At 37.6% G+C, this 20,981-nt stretch overlaps 1 protein-coding gene across 4 annotated transcripts in view; it reads right to left on the reverse strand.

Moving 5' to 3' along the window:
- The window catches only part of OTUD4 (OTU deubiquitinase 4), a 55,507-nt gene that overhangs the window by 18,016 nt on the left and 16,510 nt on the right, over window positions 1-20,981 (reverse strand). For 3 of the 4 annotated variants that reach the window (XM_047717557.1, XM_047717558.1, XM_047717555.1), the window contains exons 6-18: window positions 19,656-19,737; window positions 17,914-18,046; window positions 14,891-14,948; window positions 14,321-14,438; window positions 14,167-14,231; window positions 11,466-11,563; window positions 10,359-10,462; window positions 10,064-10,250; window positions 5,117-5,279; window positions 2,732-2,855; window positions 2,376-2,431; window positions 1,383-1,460; window positions 235-373 (exon numbers count right to left, since the gene is read on the reverse strand). In XM_047717557.1, the coding sequence (XP_047573513.1) occupies window positions 235-373; window positions 1,383-1,460; window positions 2,376-2,431; window positions 2,732-2,855; window positions 5,117-5,279; window positions 10,064-10,250; window positions 10,359-10,462; window positions 11,466-11,563; window positions 14,167-14,231; window positions 14,321-14,438; window positions 14,891-14,948; window positions 17,914-18,046; window positions 19,656-19,737 (1,405 nt within the window). The remainder of the gene's footprint in view (window positions 1-234; window positions 374-1,382; window positions 1,461-2,375; window positions 2,432-2,731; window positions 2,856-5,116; window positions 5,280-10,063; window positions 10,251-10,358; window positions 10,463-11,465; window positions 11,564-14,166; window positions 14,232-14,320; window positions 14,439-14,890; window positions 14,949-17,913; window positions 18,047-19,655; window positions 19,738-20,981) is intronic. The other variant, XM_047717556.1, reaches the window with a different exon arrangement.

Below are 20,981 nucleotides of genomic sequence, written 5' to 3' on the forward strand. Positions count from 1 at the left end.
TCTGCGCGGCAGGGAGCCTGCTTCCTCCCCTCTCTCTCTCTCTCTCTGCCTGCCTCTCTGCCTACCTGTGATCTCTATCTGTCAAATAAATGAATAAAATCTTTAAAAAAAAAAAAAAAGTAAAATAAAACATTAAATAATAATAATAATTATAATTCTAAAAAAGAACTTGAAGTCACTGACTTGGAAGGCTTTTGTTGGTTGATTCAAGGAATTTTTTAATTCTTATCTAACCTGTTGGTCCAAAAGTTGTAGGTTCACTTGGCCAGGCTGGCACAGTGGCTGGTAAAGAAGGCACCGCAGGAGTAAGATGTACCTCTGGAGAAACTAGAAGGGGAGCTGGATTTGACAAAGACACGTGCTCTGCTGGCTTCTTCGGGGGGATTGGGGGGGGGGTGGAAAAAGACAAGAATTCATTTTGCTTAACACTAATTTTAACACCATTGTATCCTCAGTCGCCTTTTACATAACCGTAGTTTCTACATAAACGTTCTTTCTGATCCTAGAAATGAAAGAAAAACAGTAGCTAAAAATTCCACACAAACAAATTTGATCCTAACCAGGGATTACCTACCAAGTCACAAAAGACAGTGGAAGAGATAAAAAACTCTAAAACAACCTGAACATTATGCTTTTAAGGAAAGAATGCAAAAGCCACTGAAATCATTTTGAAATTCATGAGTTATTTTCAACTGCTCCTCACACAAAGACATACCCTAAACTGCTCTCCAAATGACATGAAGGATGTTAACTGAAAGGCAAGGAAAGACTAAGAACTGTACTCCTATATTAGACAGAGAACCAAAACATCTAAGAGAACTCAAGTTCCTTCTTCATTATATCTGTAAATTGATGGTACTGATTTCTAAGTGTCTATTTTTCTAACCTCTAAAATCATTCCCTCCCTTCTACAAAATAATTGTTAAAGATTCAAACAACTCTTTAAAGTTTCGAAATAAAGCAGAAATTTGTAATTTCCCATCAAGCCAACCCAACCCACCACAAAGATAACACAAGATACCAAATACAAACTTATTCGAGATCAATTCAGAAGTATGGCTTCCAGGTCCAAAAAATGGCGTTATAAAAATTAACATTCCACAGAAGCACCTGGCTGGCTCTGTCAGTAGAGCATGAGGTGTTGATGTCAGGGTTCTGAGCATGAGACCCACACTGGGTTTAGGATTACTTAGAAACAACAACAAAAAATCCACAGAAACTGAAAACATTCTAGATTAAATACACAACAAAAAGATTACAGATTAATCACAACCACACCCAAATTATGAAGCTACTTCCCATTTTGTTTTTAGATGATCGTTTAAAAACATAAGAAACCCAGAGAATGAAGCATCAGATGTCAAATATAACAATGCACTTACTTGCTCTACAGGTGGGCACTCTAATTTCTTTGACTTTGATGGTGACGAAACTCTTGCACATTTATCATCACTAACATTCTTTGGAAACAAAAAAAAAAAAATGAAATTTTATATTTCAAAGACCACATTCGAGGCAGCACCTGGGTGGCTCAGTGGGTTAAGCCTCTGCCTTCAGCTCATGTCATGATCTCAGGGTCCTGGGATCAAGCCCCGCATCAGGTTCTCTGCTCAGCAGGGAGCCTGCTTCCCCCTCTCTCTAGCTGCTGTTCTGCTTACTTGTGATCTCTGTCAAATAAATAAATAAAATCTTAAAAAAAAACAAAACAAAACCCACATTCTAGAATAATCAAGGTTGCCTATACAGTGGTATACGTAGTTGCCTATACACCCTACCTGTACCTGACTGAACCCTCTCATGACTAAGTATTTTTTCAATTATATCTGTCTTCAACAGGTAAGTTGGCCTGCACATCTTGATCATCCCAAACTGCTGGGCAGTTTTTACTAGGAATGTGGTTTCAAAAATCTTCAAAAATCTCAATCTACTATAGAATAATGGAAAGTAAGGGGGCGCCTGGGTGGCTCAATGGGTTAAGCCGCTGCCTTCGGCTCAGGTCATGATCTCAGGGTCCTGGAATCGAGTCCCACATCGGGCTCTCTGCTCAGCAAGAAGCCTGCTTCCCTCTCTCTCTCTCTGCCTTCCTCTCCGTCTACTTGTGATCTCTCTCTGTCAAATAAATAAATAAAATCTTTAAAAAAAAAAAAAAAGAAAAAAGAAAGTAAAAGCTACTTTCCACTGATCAGATAGGTCATCATAAAGAAACAGGTTATAATTTGTGAGTGAATTCTCAAATACCATCATCTTTTCCCACTTTTCTGCTTTTCTACTTCTGTAATACTTAGTTATGAAATCATGTCCAGCTTCTCCTTCTTCCTGCTATTTTATCATGTTTAGGGCGGGAGGGAGATATAATTATTATTTAAAACATTTACCTCCAGTGTGCTTGCCTCAGGTTTTTTATCTAAATGAATATGCCCGTGAACAGAGTCTGTAACAGATCAAGATTAAAAAAAAAAAAAAAAAACAGTATCAGCCACTAGATAGGTCTGAGGCTAGAACAACAAAATATGAAGACAAAGGCTAAAGTACTATTTGAACTGTGTTTAGTCAATGAAAAATGTAGTTTTCAGGGTAACATTTAACATGCTTTTAGCCTGAGTCAATGCTTCTCTGCAAGTGAGATATGTGCCTGTTACACTACTTAATGATTTAGAAAGGGTTCCCAGCCTATGACTTTAAACCAGACACAGAGCTCTAGCATCTGCTTTCAAATGCTGAAATAACATACCTTTATCTTTCCGTTCTTCGGTATCCATTCTCCGCCTGCTTCCTTTTCTGTCACTTACGTGTGATGATTTTCTCTGGACACATGGGTTGCTACTCTGAGAAGTTGACTGACTGACTGACGAGCTCTTAAAATGAACAAAAATCCAATACTTTGTTTTAAAGATCTACCCACAAATGTATGAACAAAAGTCTTATAATTCATCTTACTTTTCATACATCTGATTAAAAGTATCAAAATTCATAGCCTGATGTCTTTATACTTCCAAAACTATAAAAAACTGGACATAGGGTTCCTGTTTAATTATATAGTCTATAGCAATATGCTTATTAATAAGTCAAAAATATTAGGCAATCAGACCTTTAGCCTAAATTAGTAGAGTGACTTCTTCATACCCCTTCTTCAGGAAGCCACCCTGACCAAACCTTCACCTTCCAACTTATTATTACACTTGTATTCTTTGCACCAAGAACAGCACCCTTCACACAAATCTTCAAAAGCCCATTATAGGGCCAGACCTTTGTGATGGAAAAAATACCCAAGGTCAAATTAGCAGATACAGTGTACTAGGATTCTTCTCACTGAAATGCTGACCATCAGCAAATCCTTAAGCTCTGCATGAGATCTAACCTTCTAACTGGTGAAACAAAGGGACAAAGTCAGGTTTCTAAGTTAAACTATCTCTAAAAGTCCTTTCCTTCTCTAGCTCTCTATGAGTTGCACACAGCTGAGAATAAGAACTCAGCCCTCTGTGACAGGAATTTTCTAGAAGACAAACCTAAGTCACTATCAAGTCCAAGACAGATCTAAAAATGGTGAGTGTGATGACCCATTTTAACCCTCAAAAAATCTCAATTTAGGGGCGCCTGGGTGGCTCAGTGGGTTAAGCCACTGCCTTCGGCTCAGGTCATGATCCCAGGTCCTGGGTTCGAGCCCCACATCGGGCTTTCTGCTCAGCAGGGAGCCTGCTTCCTCCTCTCTCTCTGCCTGCCTCTCTGCCTACTTGTGATTTCTGTCAAATAAATAAATAAAATCTTTAAAAAAAAAAAAAAAATCTCAATTTATTCCCACATTACACTAGTGGTATTTTTACCATTCACTACCACTTTTACCATTCACATACACTACTAGTTATATTTTACAATAACAACAACAAAAGGACAAAAAGCTAGGATACAAGTGTAAATGATTTGTACTTTTTTATTATCTAAACATTATGTTATGGGAAAATAACATCTATCACATAGAGACAAATTTACTTAGCATAATGCACATGGATTTGGGCACATCTTCCAGTAATTCATAAGCTCCAACCTCTGTGGCCAGACTGAACTACTACTCCACATCAGTGGTTTCAACTGAACATCTCACACCTCTAAAGGATTCCACAGAGGTGAGAGGACAGAGAATTGAGTATATAGTGCTTTAATTTAGTTTTATACTGGTATACCTGGTAGCATTACATTTTGCTTAATCCACTGTTAAGAAAAAGTCTCCACCACTCTGAATCACGTGGTACTTGGTACACTTACCAATATTTGAAAGATCACAGGCACAGGGGCCCTCAGTGCCCCAAACTGAGTTAGTTGCCTCATTTTACATGAGAATCGTTTTCCCTTCTGACTCCCCCGACAGAATTAAGAGACCCAAGGGTAGAGACCATTTCTTTCATCAGAGAAGTATCCATCATAGCCCGCCATCTGACACACAGAGCAAGGGCAAAGCCACGGGATTACATGGATTACCACCTCTGACAGCAAACATCCTGAATGACAATTCTTTCTATATCTATTAACTGGGTCCTGGTGGGTTTAGTAAAAGACACTAAAAAAAGTTTCCTGATTATATAGACGTATCTTGTTTACTGAATATGAACCTCTACTGCATAACTTTAGCTAACAAAATATATGTATTTTTTTTGGCTCAAGAGAAAATACTAAACTAGTAAGCTAACCAATTTACTTGCCTCAACTCTGCCAATAAGTAATATCTTCAAACCTCATCGTCCTCATGAAAAACGTGAAAATGAGGGGCAACTACATGATCTTTAAAGTACCTTTCAGCTTAAAAATTACCAGTCTAGGGATGCCTGGATGGCTCAGTTGGTTAAGCTGCTGCCTTCGGCTCAGGTCATGATCCCAGGGTCCTGGGATCGAGTCCCGCATCAGGCTCCTTGCTCAGCAGGGAGCCTGCTTCTCTCTCTGCCTCTGCCTGCTGCTCTGCCTGCTTGTGTTCTCCCTCCCTCTCTCTCTCGCTCTGACAAATAAATAAATAAATAAAATCTTAAAAAAAAAATTACCAGTCTATCATTAGAAACTATAGTTTAATATAAACACTGTATTAAGGAAAGGTTTGTGAACAACATTCAAAACCTCTTCTTATACATACGGAAAGGGCTGGGAAAGCCTGTTCATCTCTGTTCTGAATCTCATAGAGTAAACGAGATTCTTCTATAGCTTGCTTCTCTCTGCGTTCTTCTGGGGAGAGGCCAAAATAGTTAGATTCTCGACTCGTGTGATCAAAATCCTCAGCTCTCTCACGATCAGGTTTTCTGTCAAATAAAACATTCTCGTCATGAAAAAAAAAAAAAGACAAAATGTATGGAGTCCCTAAAATAAAAGAACTTTTTTTTTGCAATACAAATATTTGACTAATTTAGCTGCACTGTGACATTATAGAACTTTTGGTGGCCTGACTAATACATGTTTAGTAAATGGAAGATCCTATAGCTTATGGCAATATGACAGAGTTAAGACTAATAGGGGAAGACAAGAAAAAAAGAAGAAAAGGAAAATATAACTCACTTTCAAGTGGTACAGAAATAACTGAGATGTTTTTCCTTTTCATTAGAGCAGAAACTTAAGTACTATATATATTCTTTATGCCAAAGTCCAATACTGTCATAAAACTCACTTTCAAAAGAAAAAAGTTATTAGTTTAGATCTCAAGAGCACTCTCATTTTCTGTATACTTCAGGGCAACATTCAAAGCAGACAGTGCTGCTTTTTGATGATACCACCGAGAGAGACAGAGAGCTAGAAAGAATAAAAATTAAAATACGCCAGACTAAATAAGAACTGCAGATAAGTCTGCCATCATCATCTCAATATAATTTTGGTCTGAGAAGGATGACAAGAAATTCATGAATAGTTTACTAGCCTATACCAAAACCCTAATGTGCTTATATGGATTGCAACTATTATAGGCAGTATGAATAATACTTCTATAATGTCTAACAGTTCCACAACAGTGGAAAATGAAAATCCAAAATGTACAGGAAAAATACCTGGTCACAATACCAGATATGACACGGGGCCACCTAGGTGGCAGAGTCAGTTAAGCATTAGATTCTTGATTTTGGCTCAGGTCATGATCTCAGGGTCGTGAGATCAAGCCAGAGGCAGGCTCCAAGTTTAATGGGGAATCTGCCTGAGATTCTCTCCTCCCTCTGCCCCACAGCCCACAAAGCTAAATAAATAAGTCTTTTTAAAAATAAACAAGTGAGGATACAATGATACCATCTGATTTTTTTTTTTTAACCTCCAAAATAAAGAATAGCCACTTCATGTCCTAATGTAGTCCCACTTAAAATCACACCCTAATTCCAACAGGGCAGATGTCAACCCCAGTTGGGAAAAAAAAGGGAGAGGAGCAAATGTGGACCCTCACAATCTTAGACCAGTCTTTCTCAGACCCCTGAGAGGATTCAGCAAGTGCCAGGCATTCCTGGAAAGCTAACACTACCTCACCACCATCTCCCATCACCCCAACTGTCTACCTCACCCTAACCCATCAGACAGCAAGAACCAAATCTTTCCTATTTGCAGTTAGCTGGAGCAGAGACATTCAACAACATTACTCTTTCTCAGCACTTGCGCAGTGAAAACATATATGGCAATCCTGCACTGGTTACGGTTATATTTTATTATCTCCAAAGACAGAGACCAATATCAGTAAGAAATGAAAAAAAGTGAGAGGTAAGTCATTAGGCCCAACATTACAATACTTTTATTTTTATTTTTTAAGATTTTATTTATTTGACAGAGATCACATGTAGGCAGAGAGGCAGGCAGAGAGAGGCGGGGGGAAGCAGGCCCCCGGCCAAGCAGAGAGCCTGATTCGGGGCTCGATCCCAGGACCCTGGGATCATGACCTGAGCTGAAGGCAGAGGCTTTAACCCACTGAGCCACCCAGGCACCCCAGTTCTTTTATTCTATAACTAAAAGATTTTTAAACTGATGTGCTAAATATAAGAAATAAAGTCAAGATAAAGTAATGGGCTTAAATCAATTAGACTATTAGCTATAAAATTCCATACTTTAGATTTTTTTGAAACTCTTATTCCAAATATTTAGTCATCAGGAGTCTCTAAATTTGTTTCCATATGCTAGTAAAATTCACTCTCACAACAACAGTAGAGAAGGCACACTTAACTGCAAATCCAAGTAGGTTCCCATGTTATCAATTACAATGTCAAAAATTCTTTGAAGCTTAGTGTCTGTATATTATCCACTGCCTTCTGCTCTCCAGCGTTTTTATACATCAAGTATATAGCTAACACATAAAAAAGATCCTAGGAAGACAATGACATTTCACAACTGTCTGATTATTTTACCAATTCCTAGGAGATTGGCTACAACACCACAAAACACTTGCCATAAATTGAGTTTGTGGTAAACAAAAGTATAAAATCAGCCCCTTCCTAGTCTATGTGTATTTTCTTTAATTTTTAAAACACTAAAGAGGCTCTTTGTGCTCAAGGGGAAAAAAATATTTTTTTAAAAGATTATTTATTTATTAGAGTGAGATCACAAGTAGGCAGAGAGGCAGGCAGAGAGAGAGGGGGAAGCAGACTCCCTGCTGAGCAGAGAGCCCGATGTGGGGCTCAATCCCAGGACTCAGATCATGACCTGAGCCGAAGGCAGAGGCTTTAACCCACTGAGCCACCCAGGCGCCCCAAAATGTTTCTTTTTTAATCTATTAAAAAAGTGAGAACTTGGGGTGCCTGGGTGGCTCAGTGGGTTAAAGCCTCTGCCTTCGGCTCAGGTCATGATTCCAGAGTCCTGGGATAGAGCCCCACATCAGGCTCTCTGCTCAGCAGGGAGCCTGCTTCCCGCCCCAACCCCCTGCCTGCCTCTCTGACTACTTGTGATCTCTGTCAAGTTAATAAATAAAATCTTAAAAAAAAAAAAAAAGTGAACTTTATTTAAGGAAAATCTTAATTCTGCCCATGACCTTCATATATCTACTTCATATTTTTAGGTTTCCAAAGTTAATATTCAAAGTAAGTTAATACTCTTAGGTCCTTTGCCTATTTGAAAAAGATGCCACCAGATGTTAGGGGAGTCTAAGGTCCAAACAACAGACTTTAGCCACAAGCAGTTGATTAATGGCTCCAATTCTATCTGTTAGGAACGATAACCCACCACGATCCCTGAATGTGCCTGCACACTGTTGCTGGGCATGCTAAGAAAGCACGGCCCTGACCACTCTTTACCCAGGCCAATTCTCAGGACTGTATTTGTTTCACTAACCAGGAATGAGGTAACATCTTTCTTCTGACTGATTTTTAATCATTTATTCTTATTAGAACTTTTGGGAAGTTGGTTTGTGAATATATATGTAATATTCATGCATATGTGAAGTATCCCAGGAGGGAAACACAAGAATCTATGAGTACTGGATGCCTCTGCAGAAGGAAACTAGATTACTGGGAAAATTGGGATAGGAAGAATTATCAAAATAAGTAAACTTCTCAATGCTTTGGATTTTGAACACAAAATAATTTCCTATCCTTAATAGTTTGTTAAACTAAAAAGAAAAGTGTAATGAACTTGAGGGTCCTGGTGTTTCTATGATTGAAGTGTACTTTCCAAAGAGATATATTCAAGTCCTAACCACTGGTACCTGTGCATATGACTTTAAGTTAAGACAAGATCATATCAGGGGAGGGTGGGCCCTAAACCCAATATGACTCCTATCTTTATTAGGAGAGACAGTCACAGGGAAAACACTATGTGATGATTGAGGTAGAGACCAGGGTGATGCACCCACAAGCCAGGGAACACCAAAGGAGAGATAGGAAACAGACTCGCCCCTAGAGCATTCAGAAAGAGTATGGCCTTACTGCCAACTTGATTTCAGACTGCTAGCCTCCAGACCCATAAGAATAAATTTCTGCTGTTTTAAGCCAGAAGTCCGTGGTACCTTGCTAAAAAAGCCCCAGAAAACTAACACAGTATTTGGCATATGACAGCCTAGGAAGCTACAACTCTGTCTTGAAGATCTTCATTGTATGAACTATCTTTACTGACACCTGGGTGTGTCAGGCACCTGGATGGCTCAGTCAGTTAGGCTTAGGACTCCTGATTTTGGCTCAGGTCATGATCTCAGGGTCGTGAGATTAAGCCCCATATTGGGCTCCCCACTCAGAAGTTTGCTTGGTATTCTCTCCCTCTCCTTCTCCCCCTGCCCTTCCCCAACTCCCACACACTCTCTCTAAAATAAATAAAAATTAAAAAAAAAAAAAGAAAAGAAAAGAAAAGAAAAAGAAAAAGGTTAAGGACATTCCCAAGAAAGGGGAATGCCCAAAAGCTGGAAATAAAGGAATGGAAGACCAGAGTTTGGCAAACACATAAGCTGATGCTACAGCTGCTCAGGCAGTTGGGGAGAAGAAGCTTGGAATGAGGAAGGCAATGGTCACAGTACCCAAGGAGGGCTCCAGCACCGAAGAGACAAGGCTAAGTTTGCATGAAAAGGACAGCCTCAACTTAAGACACACCCTAAGGGCTATAAACTACTCCACAAAAAGACAGATTAGGGAAAAAATAAAATCTATACAGGAAAATTATGATCCTAAAGTTCATCTGTCTTTGGATATTCAGTCAGATTGCTAATATGCATGATTACATTAACTTATACAATCTGTAGCCCCATTCAATATTAGGCACATGTCACAAACAACCCAAACTTATCAGAACAAAGGCAACGGACCACTTTGGTTAAGTTCCTATATAAAGGGAACATTTAACAAATCACAAGCTACCAGAAATCTATTAAGTGCAAGAACAGACTTGGCTAGGATAAGGTCTCCCAGATCATCTGAAAAAATTACTCAGAACTAAAGATGCCTTACCCTAAAAATTACTTTGATTTGATAAGAATTATGCATTTAATTATAAAAAACTAAAATCCTTACATGGTATTTTATCAACAATACTTTTAATATTATACTACAGACAAATGAACAAAAAATTGTAACTATTTGCATGCATGTAATGGCAGATAAAAGAAATGCCGCTCAATTTCTATTTCCTTTGCATTCAGGAAGGTTACCTTATGATCTGTGAAGGTGTCCTATTAAGATTTTTGTGCTCACTGGAGGGTTTCTGAGACTGTGACCCTGCAGAATGACTAGCGAATGCATGTGGTCTTACTCCCGAAGGATGCTGGAGTCGAGGAGGTAGTGCTGAGGGAGCTTTTATTGGCTTGCTTGGATTCTTTGGCCCTCTGTAATCCATGTCTGTGACAAAAAGCCAAAAAAATCGCAAAACTTTCCTATTTAAAAACAAACCAACCCAAGTCCCAACATCCCTCCCCCAGAGAAAGATTAATTTTATATAATCCTAACCAGAGTGGAAATTTTGTCCAGAAGTGGAAGGTTTTCTCATCTTCTTCCCTGATACGGTGTTCCAGCTTTCAGAGGGAGGTGGTTTGAAGTTCTTCGAGGAGTGTCTTCAAGAGAAAAACATTTATAAAAACAAAGTATTCCTAGTAAGAGTATCTACTTAAGTATTCTGCATGAGTATTTTTAACTTACAAAAGAATTTAGTTTTAGTTCTTAAAATACAAAGCATTTAGCAATCCATATATAATTCTAATCAAGTCAGACGACATAAATCAAAAGCATAACCTAAAAAAATGGAAGACTAAAAGGCCTTAAACACAATCTAAGCAAAATATTGGATAAAAAAGGAATGACTTTAATTCTGTTAGATGTGCTGATGGTACTACAGCTAAGGCGGGGAGGGAGGAGTCCATATTATGTTAGAGAAATAAATAAGAAATACACAAAATGATGTGTTGTCTGGCATTTGCTTTATTCAATTCCATACCCATTTTTTAAAAAGGGGGTTAGGGAGAACTGATTAGAAAAGACTGTCAAACACAGTTAGTTGCTGCAACAGGGTGGTGCTTACAGTGGGGTTCAATGTACTATCTTTACATTTCCTTATGTTTGATATTTTCCCTAGTAAAGTATAGGTGTGACTCACTACCCTTTTTTCTAACAAAGACAGCAGCAACTGAAACAAAAGGTGCTATAAAGACTGTGTAACAGCAAGTCAACCATAGTATTTTACTACTCCATGTGACAAACATTTAGTGAAAATGAACTACATGCAATGTCATACGAAGTGAAAATTAGAAATGAATATGGTCCCTGTCCTCCTACGTTCCCCACTTTACAGTTACAAAAGAGTCAATTTCCCAAAACGCCTTTACAAAGAATGGCACATTTTAAACTAAGCAACAAAACAAGTTTTTAAAATGCATTAACACACAAAACAAAATCTGAACTCAAACTGCTCTTTCAAGAGATCTAAATGAATTCATTTTCTACACAAAGGCAAAACCTTTGGTTAATTTACAAATATATAGGGTAATTTAGAAATCCTCATGATTACAAAAGGCTAAATGGAAGAGACAGTAAATGCCTCAGTTGAAGAGCTGTACATACTTCTTTCCAAGTTCTTCGACCAAAACGGGTCCATTCTCCGAGTGAATCCCTGGAAAGTCTGCATTAGAAAACTTTCCATTGTGATCCAACCTAATCTGCTGAACAATTGCAGAAAGAAAAATCAGTCACCTGCTTCCTTTGCATTAATGATCACCTTTTAAATTATTATCTTACTTTTAATTAAAGAGAAAATGACTATATACTGTTAGAAACAAAACCAAGCTCAAAATGGTATAACATAATACTTTTCTGACCCCCCCAGACCTCTGTACCTCTAGCATAAAAAAAAGCCTTTTTTTGTTCACATTTCCAAAATTTTATAAACCGTTTCTATAAGTAATTCATGGAGAAGCAGGAACACAATCTATCAGGCTCCAAACAAGAGAGGCAGCATGCCCCAGTTCCAAACAAAGGGCGCCAGCACTGCATATTCCAGGATTCTAGGCCCATCTTTTCTACTTACCAGCAATATGACCTTTGGCAAGTTACTTGTTTCATGCTTCAGTGTCCTCACATGCAAAATAGAGCTAATAATAGTACCTACATCAAAGGACTCATGGAGATGGAATGAGGAACATAGGATATACAGAAAGGGCACTAACACACAGCAACCACTCTATAAATGAGAGAACCTCATATTATAATTACTATTATCTTCTCACTTTCTCAATTTTTAAAATGAGTAACTGTGACCTTTTTTTCCCCTAAAACTAGATCCATGACGTGTTCTCTAATACATAATTCTTATTACCCAACAGCAAACTGTGACAAGAGTAAGCCTTTAGGTTTCTTCCTAGAGTCAAACAGTACTCAATGAACAGGGTACCTGCTGATCACTGCACTATAAGCCCAAGATACACAGCACTGCTTCAAGTTAACTTCCTATTTCTAGATCTAGTCCTAAAGCTGAGGTTTCATTCTTCATTACTCACAAAAGGATAGTGAGCCTTCCCTCCCTTCAACAGTCTAGCAATAAAAGAGATCTTTCTGAAGTTAATCTGTCAAAAGTTTAAACTACATTTTAAATGCTTGAGTAAAATCACCTTTGAGTCACAGCAGTTTCTGTAATAAAATATTAAATTTTACCCAAGTGAGATAATCTAGTAGGTATAGAAACAAAATACTTTAAAAAGGAAAAAATTAAAACAAGTATCTGCTTTACCATCTACTTTATGAAGAGCATCTACTTTACCAAAAGCACTGCAACCTCAAAGGAAACATACTTGACTTAAAATAAGGAGCAAGTTTTAGTGATGCAGCATAAGATAATCAATCTTCTCTGTTAAGGGGGAATGAGAGGGAGGGAGACCCTAATAAGCCCGAGATTCACTTCTGTTTTTTTCCAAGTTTTCCAAATCACTATAACAAAAGATTCCACAATTCTGTTCTGTGATTACAGCACATTTCTGAAAATTCTATAAGGAAGAACATAAATAAATCATATCCTCTTCTTCCTTTCCTTTCAAATACCTCAGAATCAGAACACTTTTATTAAAAGTTCTTAAGATAGGCTATCATTGATGCTAATATAATCCTCATCAATCAGATACTTCTCACAAACCACTTTACCACACAGGAAATGAGTGTTACCACAAGTCAAGCAAAAATGTTTGTCAATGGCTATTTTAAAGTAATTTTTAAAAGGCAACACTTCTCAATGAAAACCATTTTTTGTGAAAATTATCTCCAAATAAAATTTTTATGTACATAGGTTATTTCTCTTTTGGAAATAGAGGACAATTTTCCATTAAAAAAAAAAAAAAAAAAAAACCAGATGGGGCGCCTGGGTGGCTCAGGTCATGATCTCAGGGTTCTGGGATCAAGCTCCCCATCGGGCTCTCTGCTCAGCGGGGAGCCTGCTTCCCTCTCTCTCTCTCTCTCTCTACCTGCTTCTCTGCCTGCTTGTGATCTCTGTCAAATAAATAAAATCTTAAAAAAACAAAAAAACAGGGAACCTTAAAAATTATCCAGTTTCTCCAGCTTTGGAGTATCGACACTAGACTGGACAAGTCTTTGTTAGTGGTAAGAGGGGGTGTCCTGTGCACTGCAGGATGTTTAGCAGTATTCCTGGCCTCTAACCAGTGGATGTCAATAGCACCTCCCCGGCTGTGCTGTGACAACAAAAGCTGTCTGCACACACTGCCAAATAGGGAGTGAAGATTGCAAAATCACTCCAAGTTGAGAAGTGATCTAATCCAACTTTCCCCTTTAACAATCAGCTACTTAAATGCAACAGTTTACTCAAAATGAATGGCAAAACTCCCTTCATTACTATTCACTCTTTCTCAATCCAACAGAAAACCATTATGTACCCATCAAAATCTTCTAGGATGACTTTCATAAAACAAACTGGCCTATAATGTCAAGTCTGAATCAATTTCAGCAATCTGCCAACTGTAATGAAAATATCTAAAAATCTACTATGTTATTGTTACTTCTTTCAAACAAGTTTTTCAAAGACTGACATTGTACTTAAATATCACATGATGGGACGCCATGGCTTTTATATACATACAAATTTTGGTAATGTACTCTAATGGATCAAAAAACTAAACTTTTACAACTATTAAAATGCATAGGTGATAAAATATATTCTGAAATCTCAAATTAACAACACATTCAAACTTAAACTGTCTTAATTCCTATTACAATAAATTAAGATTTCAAATAAAATTTTTTCTTCCTCTATATAATCACTTACTTGACATTTATCTCCAACTTCATACTGTAAGCCAGCAGCAATGGAATAATCACGTTTCTGTTGAGCTGTAAACAGTAGGAGTATAAATATCAAGTTGACGTAATTACTTTCAAGTGTCACAAAGCAAATTTATGGAAAATACAGATTAACTTACCTTGCTTAGACTTCAGCCAGATTTCATATTCCACATTTCTATAGACTGCTGGATTGAGTGACTTAAGAACCTTTCTAGACAAAGGGAGGCTAGGAGAGTTCCCATTGTTTTTCGGGTTCTAAACAAACAAAGTCAGGAAGTCCAATCAACACAGAACAGAACTGCTTTTAAAACATTTTTGTTTGAGATACATGTAAGAGTAAAATCAAGTGAAAAAGAAAACTTTAAAAATTAGGAGTCAACAAAAATTTTCTCGGGGTCAGATGATCCTTACTCCATTGAAAATGTACAAGTAAAGGGATGCCTGGGTGGCTCAGTGGGTTAAGCCTCTGCCTTCAGCTCAGGTCATGATCTCAGGGTCCTGGGATCAAGTCCTGCATTGGGCTCTCTGCTCAGCAGGGGGCCTGCTTCCCCCTCTCTCTCTGCCTGCCTCTCTGCCTACTTGTGATCTCTCTCTCTGTCAAATAAATAAAATCTTTTAAAAAAAGAAAAAGTACAAGTAAAAATTAAGACTAAATTAATGTGCTTTCTTAAGTGGAAGAACTAGTTAAAACCATTAAAAAAAAATACCTGATCGCTTGACAAAGCTTTAACTCCATTCACATCATTAGCAGTGGTAGTTTTACTCCTACAAAAGAAATATAACCATAATTAAAAGTACAAAAATGTGTTTATGCAATTAACTTATCTTAACCTCACATAAAGATCTCCAGTCATAATTATGTTTCAAAAAGTCAAAGCTATATTCCAGTGGAGTTCATACAAGCTTTAGTAAAAGGATGTACAAACACCCATACACAGACACACACATACACATGTGTATCCATATTAAGATATAGATCAAAAACTATCAGTTCTTTATGTAAGGCTCAATCATCAAAAAGACAGAAACAAAAAGAACTATGAAATTTGGATGGATGGAAAACTGAATTTATAAAACATTTAATGTAAACATTTTCTTTCAGTATACTGATGAGGCTCCATTAAACAAAATATTCCACAACAAATGAGCACAAACACAAACTAAGTCATCAGTATGTTAAATGATGATAAGTACTATCTACAGGGTAGGGTGGCGTCCAGGTAGCCAGGTAGCAGAAGTGATAGTGCTGAGACATAGGCTTGAAATAACAAATAAGTGAGTTGAAGAAAGGACTTGCTAAGATGCCTTTTTGAATAAAGAATTAAAGTTGATGAGACAGCAAATCATATGGCTATTCAGTATTCCAGGCAGAGAGCAGCAAGTGGAAAGACCGTGAGGTGGCCAAGAGATTAGAAAAGCGGGAACATAGTGATGGCAGGACAAACAAAAGAAGAGATGAGACTGTAGTCTTCTGTCTTACAGTTCCTCCTTAATCTCAGTCTTCAGGACAATCTCCAAATCTGTGTCCTTAAATATGGCAATATTTAAGAGACCGCAACCTACAGTCTAGACTAAAAAATCACCCATAATTCCCACCACTTCAGGACTGACCAATATGAAAGTGAAAAGAATCTAGGCACAAGAGTAGAGTAACATCCTCCTTATTACCCAAACTATGCCTAACTATCATACCATAATTATGCAGCATTCTTCCCTAAAGCCTTAGCCTCCTTAGGCCAGACATGATACAAGTGAAGAGAAATGTTATTAATGCAACAAAAAGTTAATTTAAAAAAGGCTTCAAGGACCTCTGGGTGGCTCAGTCGGTTAAGCATCTGCCTTAGGCTCAGGTCATGATTCCAGGGTCCTGGGATCTAGCCCCACAACAGGCTCCTTGCTTGGCAGGGAGCCTGTTTTTCCCTCTGCCTGCTGCTCCCCCTGCTTGTGTGCACGCTCTCTCCCCATTCCCTCTCTCTGACAAATAAATAAGATCTTTAAAAAAAATAAGTAAAATAAGTAAATTAATTAAAATAAATTTAAGAATAAAAAAATTTAAAAAAGCTTCCATGTTGGGAAGCCTGGGTGGTATAGGCAGTGGGGCAACTGTTAGGCTCCAGCTGTTATCTCAGGGTCATGAAATCAAGACCCTTGTCAAGCTATGCACTCAGCGGGGAGTCTGCTTGAGATTCTTCCTCTCCCTCTGCCCCTTCCGCTCATGCACACTTCTGCGTGTGCTGTGGGTGCATGCTCTCTTGCTCTCAAGTAATCAATCTTTGGAGGAAAAAAATGGCTTCCATGTTCCAAGGGCTACACATTAGCAGTTTAGAAAGACTGCACTTTACAATGAACACACCTTCCCTCATAAACTTCTCCAGCTTACTAGCCTTAATTTCATACCTATTTCATCAGTCAACTGCTATTCCAGACCCAACTGTTGCTAAAATGATGAGCAGGGACCAAAGGGCATGTGCTCAAGTCCCCCCACACCATAATAGGTAATAAGCTATAACAAGCTAATCACTCGCTCTCTCAACTTCCTCTAAGCTCAATGGCACATTCTAATCAGATAGGAGCCTAGATTAAATGATGGAGAACTTCTGTTTAAAGTTAGTCTATCCTAGAATTAAATGTGCAATAGCAGACCCAGATTCTAACCCGACTCATCTCTCTCTTACAAAGAAATGGTAGTCAATCATTTTTTCAGTAAGGATCAGAAAAATGTACCTTAACAAATGCCTGGTATTTCTGATAAAAGGAGATATATTCAATAAAGAATTAGATATCCTAAGGTTTAATTTCATTTATTTCTCTAGTTTCACTATGGAACACCAAGTAGGCTTTCATACTCTCACACGCTAGGAATAATAGAATATTATATCCTGACTAGGAATGGAATTGGGTAGAGCGCTTATAAAACACAGAGTAAAGGTTTTAACATTATTAATAAAAACTAAAAAAATGTCAGACACTGTATCTAGAAACTAGGCTATACACACTATACATTATTTATTTTAATTCTTACAAATTTCCCTCCGAGGAAATACTAATATATCCTAATTTTATATAGAATTGGGGCATGCTAGTGAACTTAAGTAAGTTGCCCCAAGTCTAGTCACTTTAGCAGGAAGCCAGGATTGAAACCAGATTTGGCTGTCCATGGCCCCAAGCTCTTAACCACTATCCTACATTATCCTGTGAGGAAAAGGCCTCAGAGAATCTAAGTTAAAAGGTGTTTATTCACAATCCTAAACAGAGACATTACCCAGAGCTGTTCTCATACTTGTACCCCAATTTGGGACTACTATTATATAAAACGAAAAAGGAAGGCATTATCTGAGTAAGGAAACAATAAAAGAAAGTCGCAGAAATAAAATGGTCATTTTTTTCATCATTGGATATGTAAACAAATGACAAGTTAACCTTAAAATTTTACAATAGACACACACAGAGAGGCAGGAGTAAGTCTATTATACACATATACTTGTAGATTTTACAGAAATAGAGCCTATCAATCAAAAACATCAACTTTCAAAAACAGTCCCGTAATAAAAATTAGATAAAATCAGAGGCAGGAAAAAAGAATCTTGTACTGCAGATTGCTATATTTTAGGTACATAATGAGGTATATAATACCTCAATATGTGAGGTAACTCCATGCCTCACATTCCTTATTGAACTATTTCTTTACAGGGTACTATAAAGATATTTTAGGACTTAAATTCATTCTTACTTGCAACTGTCATCCTCTGAATCTGATATTTCACTGTTGTTTTCATCAGCTACTTCAGAAGTGTCTAGTCCCATCAATATTTTACTAACATCAGTTTTAAATACCTTCTCATACAGCAATTCATAAAGGAGAGCTGCAATTAATAAGAGAAATGTTATGCAACATTAACTAATGTTATGTTTTAACACAAAATTGACAATGTCTATTGCCCAGGTTTCTAAAATCCTAACTAGGGCACCTGTAACGTCTTCTGCTCAATAATACAATTTAATCGAAAAGTTATCTAGATAGAAAGCAACTAGAATTTCTGTCTCTGTAATTAATTTGAAATCATTACATAAGCTAATGCCATTTTTAAAACACAAAAAGGTACCCCAACCGTGAAACCAGTATAAACACAAATAAGCTAAACATGCATACAATTACTGCATTCCAGGCACTGTGCAAACCCTTTACATATGTTCATATTTAATTCCACGCACAGCAAAGTATTATTCTAACAGTACAGATGAGGAAACTTGAGAATTAAAAAGGTCACATAATCTGCCCAACCTTAAGAGATGTGGAAAGAAAACATTAAGAAACTTTAAGACCCCTAGAAGAGGAGAGCTTTTCATAAGGGACTCCAAAAACAAATGCTATAAAATGTATTCTGAGCACCCACTGAAAGAAGCATATTTAATCAACTTATTTGCTTTAAAAAAAAAAAAAAACTAGAAAACACAAAAATATAGATTACCAAATACTCAAAAACACATTACAGATGGCATTTAGGACTCTGATTAATTATACTGCAGCAATCTTTTTGAAACTAAAACTTCATCAATAGGTACCCACCCTCTAGATGAGTCCCCAAAGAGACCACCTTCTCACAGATCACCTTTCTGCCACCCCTGATAACATCTAAAACATAGGCATGAGAGAAGTATGGGTAAGGTAGGCTCCATGAGCTATCCTTCCCAAAGCTGAAATGTCTAGATTTTAACCAGCTAGAAGAGGAGGACACAGACTAGGATACAGACAACTACACTTTATTTTAAAACAGATCCATCAATTCTCAAAATTGCATTACCCATATCTTTACTGGTCACCACTAGCTTAAGAACAAAGGAAAAAGCTGTTACATGCCCAGCACTAATGCTCTGTTTGAGTGATGTGCACTTCATCAGACAGATGATAAAGGAGAGTAAGGTAGAAAGGACTACTAAAGTGGTAATTCTCAACTGGGGAAGGAGAGGGGATTTTATCCTTCTAAGAAACACCTGGCAAAATTTGGAGAGCTTTTAACTTGTTGCAATGAAAAAAAGAGAGCTCTCTACATGGTACATGCCAGGGACATTATACTTAATGTTTCATAATGCACAGAACAGCTCCAAAGAATTATCTGGCCCAAAATGGCAGTAGTGTCAAGGTTAAGAAACCCTGTTCTAGTGTCAAAACAATCAAATGCTTGATTTGCTCATTTAGATTTTCAAGCTCTACACCAACAACTTTAAAAACACATACAAATGCTTATTACCGAAATGTATTACTGCAGAAAAGAAATAACTGTATTTACAAGTCAAATTCAAGTTACTAGCTCCATTTTTTCCTAGTCAAACAAGTTTTCATTACAGTATTAATACTTCTGCTAACCCAAGATTCTCTACATATCTTCGTATGCAACAAAACAGACTTGTTTGCATTAGGACTGTATAGCTTAGGAATATAACTTCCTACACAAACATGACGATGATACTCACACTGACACATTGCCGAGTTCTCTTTATACTTTATGGGATAGACAATATCATAATGATTTCCATTTGAAAAACACAGTAATACCTGAAAGGGAAAAATTAAAGACACCTTTCAATCCAGGCCTTATGACACTTACACAGCAACTTTTACCTCCAATTTCTCTGAATTACTAATAAATAATATCCAAATAGAAAATGATTATTTTAGGGGCGCCTGGGTGGCTCAGTGGGTTAAAGCCTCTGCCTTCAGCTCAGGTCATGATCCCAGGGTCCTGGTATCGAGCCCCACATCAGGCTCTCTGCTCAGCGGGGAGCCTGCTTCTTCCTCTCTCTCTCTCTCTGCCTGCCTCTCCGCCTACTTGTGATATCTCTCTCTGTCAAATAAATAAATAAATAAAATTTAAAAAAAAAAAAAAAGAAAGAAAATGATTATTTTAGGGGCACCTGGGTGGCTCAGTCAGTTAAGCATCTGCCTTTGGCTCAGGTCATTATCTCAAGGCCCTGGGATGAACCCTACATTCGACTCCCTGCTCAGTGGGAGTCTGCTTCTCCCTCTTCCTCTCCCTACCCTGGCTCATACTCTCTTCTCCCTTGCTCTCACCCTGTCCCTCTATCCCTCCCCCACCCCTCTCTCTCTCCTTCTCTCTCTCTCTCTTGCACATACTCTCACAAATAGGATTTTTTAAAAAATGATTATTTTAGGGGCACCTGGTAGACTCAGTTGGTTAAGTGCCCAACTCTTGATTTCAGCCCAGATCATGATAGGGTGGTGAGTTCAAGCCCCACACTGGGCTCCATGCTAGGCATGGAGCTTACTTTAAAAAAAAAAAAAAAAAAAAAAAAAGATTATTTTAGAAGCAACCTAAGGCTTCAGTGTCGTCAACTATGGTATATCCAATGCTGAAATGTCATTAAATCAAAAACTTCTCAATGATCTGGGGAAATGCTTATGGGATCACAAAAAATATACAATATACATGAAAACAACAGAATTTCCACTACTTAAAAAAACAAGACAGTTAAAAGACCATAAAATACTAAATACTCCAAAACCTTATGAAGATGCTGACCTCTAAGAGACATAATCAAACGTAAATTTTTTTCTGCTGTTTTAGTTTTAAGTACTTTCTAAATAGTCAACTGCTTATGCAATGAGAAAGACACACTGATTTTGTTTGAATTATGGTGTATTCCCAAACCTGTATTGGATAGGCCAAATCCAGAGCCATGCACCCTTTTTTTTAAATTTTTTTTTTAGATTTTATTTATTTGACAGATCACAAGTAGGCAGAGAGGCAGGCAGAGAGAGAGAAGGAAGCAGGCTCCCTG

The sequence above is a fragment of the Lutra lutra genome, chromosome 2 (genome assembly GCF_902655055.1).
Source record: "Lutra lutra chromosome 2, mLutLut1.2, whole genome shotgun sequence".
Classification (NCBI taxonomy): Eukaryota; Metazoa; Chordata; class Mammalia; order Carnivora; family Mustelidae; genus Lutra; species Lutra lutra.